At 29.9% G+C, this 4,921-nt stretch overlaps 1 protein-coding gene across 1 annotated transcript; it reads right to left on the reverse strand.

Moving 5' to 3' along the window:
- Window positions 1-3,752, reverse strand: MYCTH_2053156 (uncharacterized protein; the record flags this gene model as incomplete). The annotated part of the gene is made up of 2 exons (XM_003659744.1): window positions 1-126; window positions 3,666-3,752. Coding segments are annotated over 2 exons (213 nt in total), but the record flags the coding sequence as incomplete, so codon positions are not given.
- Window positions 3,753-4,921: the final 1,169 nt, after the last annotated feature.

Below are 4,921 nucleotides of genomic sequence, written 5' to 3' on the forward strand. Positions count from 1 at the left end.
CTAATCTATATTAGTAAGGCCAGGACTATCTATACAAAAGCTAAGTAGTTCTACATTTAGGTAGCCGATATATAACTTAGTAGGTAAGATAATAATATTCTTCTTATAAAATAGATTAAAAATAGTCTTTAAATGTCATATATAATTCTTAGCTATATCTAAGAAGATAACAATATCGTTAATAAACACGTAATAATAGGAGGAATACAGTTACAATAGCTAATCTATAAACCATTATACATACATAGGCAAATTACTATAACAAACCCAACTTAGACTTCCTCTAAAAGGGTTCAGACGAAGGTAGATTAATCAGAATAAGCGTACAGGTCGTCTAAAGGATTCGGTAAAGCCAAAGGGTTTATAACAACACTAGAGTTATCTCGTACAGTATTTAACAATACTTAATATAAGTACTATAGTTATAATTACTATCACTAGTAAACTCCTAGAGTCTACCGTAACGAGTAACTATTTATATATATAATCCTAGGATTACTAATAGTCGTAGTGATCCTCCGTACTAGCTTACCTAGCTTATATTGTAAGCTAGTAATCCTCTATTAGGATTATTTCTTGCCAAGTGTGATCCTATCCTAATTGGCCTATTATTCCTACTATCCTATTAGTCTATTAGGGAGGCGGCTTAGGCGGCGTCCTATATATATATTTCTATGACACGATGCCCCTCCTTTAAGGCTTTTAACCCGAAAGCCTATCCTAGGCCGTTTCAAATAGCGCTAATATCCTTTTTACGTATACCTTGTAATTTTTTTCTTTTTTCTGTACTACCGGTAATTGATAAGATAGCGGATCGTATCTCTAAGTGCCGATCTTCGAAATCCTAATAGCGCGCTACGCTTGCTTCTTTTATTGATTCTTCTAGTATAGACATTATACTATATTTATAGTATTTTAAGTGGAACTTGGCTTATCATATAGCGTTAAGCTCTTCTTACTATAGCAAGTATATACGTTAGGGTCGTTCTTATAATAGTTCCAATATAACGTCTACTTATTTATAGCCTTATTTATTATCTTAATATTTATAGCTAATATTTTATAATAACAAAGATTATATCTAAATAAAAACGCGTAAAATAAAAAGAGGCCGATACTAAAGAGGCCCTTTTTGTTCTTTAGACTTAACTTTAGACAGCTATCGGTCGATTAGCTTGTCTTCGTTATTAGAAACGTTTCTTAAAGGAGTAGGGTTCTAAGCTATTTCGTTAGGGTATATAGTTTTTAGAGGAAATAAAGGTAGAAAAACAGAAGGTACGGGATTCTAAGGTATATATTATTAGTAATATATAGTCCTAGGGTATTAACGTCCTATTTAATTAGTCCTCTTTAGGCCTAGATTTATTAGAGGCTAACTTAGCTATTTTATCTAAACTAGTACCTATAGTTAATCCAGGTTCTAGCAGTAGAACTATTCTAGTTTCTTAGGGCAGTTCAAGTTCTTAACTAGTTCCTATAAGTTATCTTCTAGTCCGAAATCAAGCTATTTAACTAGATACTATAGTTCCCTATTAATAATATATAAATCCAGAATTTCTTTGACGTTCTATTCTTCCTCCTTGTCTTTTACTTCAATATACGTAGCAACCTTAGCGTTTTTTAGTGCTAGTTCGAGAAGTAAAATATAAAAAACGTCTGTCCGTAGTCATATAGATAACGGTAACAATAATCGATAGTTAGATATCCAGATTCGTTCTTTGATAACAAACGGCCTAACCTTTTTAAAGTCTAGCTTTATACTTAGTCATTTAGTTTATAGATTTTATATAATTAGATAGACTTTGTCTCCCCTCTCTAGGTAAGATCCCTTGAGCCTATATTTATTATAGTAGTTCTTTATTCTAGTTCTGATAAACTCGAGTTTCTTTTTAAGCTTCTTATATAGTACGTATATTTGTTTTACTTTGACTACTACTCTTGGCATTATAACCTCTAGTCCTTACCTAAGGCCTACTTTATATCCATAGTTTACGAAGAATAGTATAACTTTAGTCGTTTCTATTAGTATCATATTATAAATAAGTTATATTATTAGTAATAATATAACCTAGTTATCTTACTAGTAGTTAACGTAAGAATAGAGGTACTATTTAATAACTTAGTTTAGTTACTCTATTTATCTATTAGTCTATAGGTAATATATCATTAATAGCTTACTATTAATGTCTAATTATTATATTAATACTTATTAGAACTTCGATATGAACTTAATATCTCTATCGGTAATCTATTCTTATAGCTAAACGTATACTAATATAACTTACTAATGGATTATATCTACTAACTATTCCACTATCTAGGACTCCTTATAGGGAAAGAAGTATATCTATTTAGTTAGGCAGTCTACTATAGTAAGAATACTATTATAGATTACTCTTATAGCTATATCTTTAGATTCCAGTAGCTTTATAATAAAGTCTATTATAACTAAACTCTATAGTTTATCAGCCATTAACAGTAGCTAAAGTAGCCTATATAGCTTATATTATACCGTTTTACTTTGATTATAGAGATTATAGCTCTATACGACTTCCTTAACTTATACTATTAACTATAGAAAGTTATAGTGTTTTTTGACTTATACAATAGTCTTCGTAACTTCTTTATATCCTCCGAGTTTCGACTTATAAAGTTCTCAAATTATTCGTAGTTATTAGTCTTTATTATAGATATACGCTTTACCTTAGTACTAGAGTTTCCTATCTTTTTCTTCTACTCTATTAGGTACCGCTAATCTAAGTGCTACTTGATACTACACCTTATAGATCCTTTCTTCTCGAAAGATTACGTAACATTCTAGGAACAAGTCAAGTAGATTATCTTTTATAGGTATCTACGTTTCGTAATATAGCGTTCTATTCATTCGTTCCTTGAATAACGGTAGCGTTATTTCCGTTCGTCCTTTTGTATGATCCGTTCATCGGCTTAAGGCATCTGCTTATATATTCTCTTTGCCCTTCTTATAGCAGATCTCAAAATTGAATTCCGTAAGGAATTCTGCCTATCGTATTTATCGTCTATTAAGCTTCTTTATTATTATAAAGTACTATAAATTCTTATAATCCATATATACTTATACTAGTTCGATTGTACTACTAAGATATAATCACTATTCCTTAAAAGCTTTGATAATTATAAGTAGTTCCTTGTTATAGATTGGATAATTAAGACGTAGTCCATTAAGCTTCTTTAAAAAGAAGGCTATAGGATATAGCTTCCTTTATTTATCTTATTATCCTAATTATCCTCCGATAGTATAGTCTAAAGCGTCCGTTTTTACCTTAAATAGCTTCTTAGGGTCTAGTAGTACTAATATTGGATCTTTAGTAATAGTATTACAAATCTACGTAAATGCTTACTTATACTATTCTTCCTATTAGAATTTAGCATTCTTCTTAGTAAGTTCGTATAAAGGTCGTATAATCGCTCTAAAATTTCTAATGAACATTCGATAGAAGTTTGTAAATCTAATAAAGCTTTGTACTTCTGTAACTAACGTTAGTTATAGCTAATCCTTAATAGCTTTAACCTTTAAAGGTTCTATCTAGATTTATCCTAGGGATATTTTATATCCTAAAAATACCGTTTTCCTAATATAGAATTCGCTCTTTTCCTTATTAACTAATAGCTTATATATATATAACATATCTAGTACTATTCTTTATATACTTCTGGTATTTGTCTATTGTTTTAGAGAAGATAAGTATATCGTTAAGATAATATATTATAAATTCATTGAGAAAGAGTCGGATAGCTTGATCAATTAGAGTTTAGAACGTTACTAATACGTTTGTAAGTCTAAATAGAATAACAAGGTACTTATAGTAGCTATGGGGTATTTTAAAGGCCGTTTTCTACTTATCGCCTTCTTTGATCTATATATAATTATAAGCCGATAGCAAGTCAAGATATATAAAATATTAGGCTCCTACTAACTAATCTTAGAGCTATAAGATTAGTAATAATAGGTATCGGTTTTTTATAATCTATTCGTTAAGTTACCGATAGTCGATATATAACTATAGCTTTCTATCTTTCTTAGGCACAAATAGGATTAGATAGCTTACTAGCGATGTCGATAGGTAGATATATCCTCTTCAAATGTTCTCCTCTAAATATCGTTTAAGTTCTTCGTTCTAAGTCTAGCTTATATAGTAAATCTTAAAGAACTTTAGTTATACTCCTTCCTTAAGCTTGATCTTATAATCCTATGAGCCGTGTTCTAGTAATTCTTCTAGATGTTTCGGTTCAAATGCTAGGTATCTTTCGTATTTCTTTAGTACTTTCTTAGTCTTATCTTATCTCTTGGTTTTCTAATAGTATACAAACTTGGTCCTATCTATAGCAATACTAGCAATTTCTTCTATCTTAACTTACTACTCTAGTTATAGTACTCTGTATTCGTTAATGGAGAGAATAGCTATTAGTGGTTTAGCTTGTTTCTCCTATCGTAATATTAGTATTGTTATACCACTTCTTTTAAAGTCTATAGTAGTCTACCTACTACTATCTGTCTCTTATAATAGATCTATAGAATATTCCTTCCCTTAAGTATTATCCGCTTATAATTCTTATATACTCCCTATTCCGCTAGTCGAATATAACTCTATTTAGGGTTATAGATAGCTACCATTCTTCTAGCTAATATCTAGGTTATAATCTTTATACTATAGTAACCCTAATATTATATCTTTATTATTACCTATATTTATAATACTAAATACGACTACTATAGTCTTCCCTACTATAGTAATATCGATTAGTTTGGTCTCCCTATATACCTATTATATTAGAAATGGCCCTTTAACTATACTATACTTTCGCTTTATTCTCTAGGGTATCTATAGCTAATTTATAAGTATTAGCGAAATTAGGTTTATTTCTACTCTACTACCTACTA

The sequence above is a fragment of the Thermothelomyces thermophilus genome, chromosome 1 (assembly GCF_000226095.1).
Source record: "Thermothelomyces thermophilus ATCC 42464 chromosome 1, complete sequence".
Taxonomy (NCBI): domain Eukaryota; kingdom Fungi; phylum Ascomycota; class Sordariomycetes; order Sordariales; family Chaetomiaceae; genus Thermothelomyces; species Thermothelomyces thermophilus.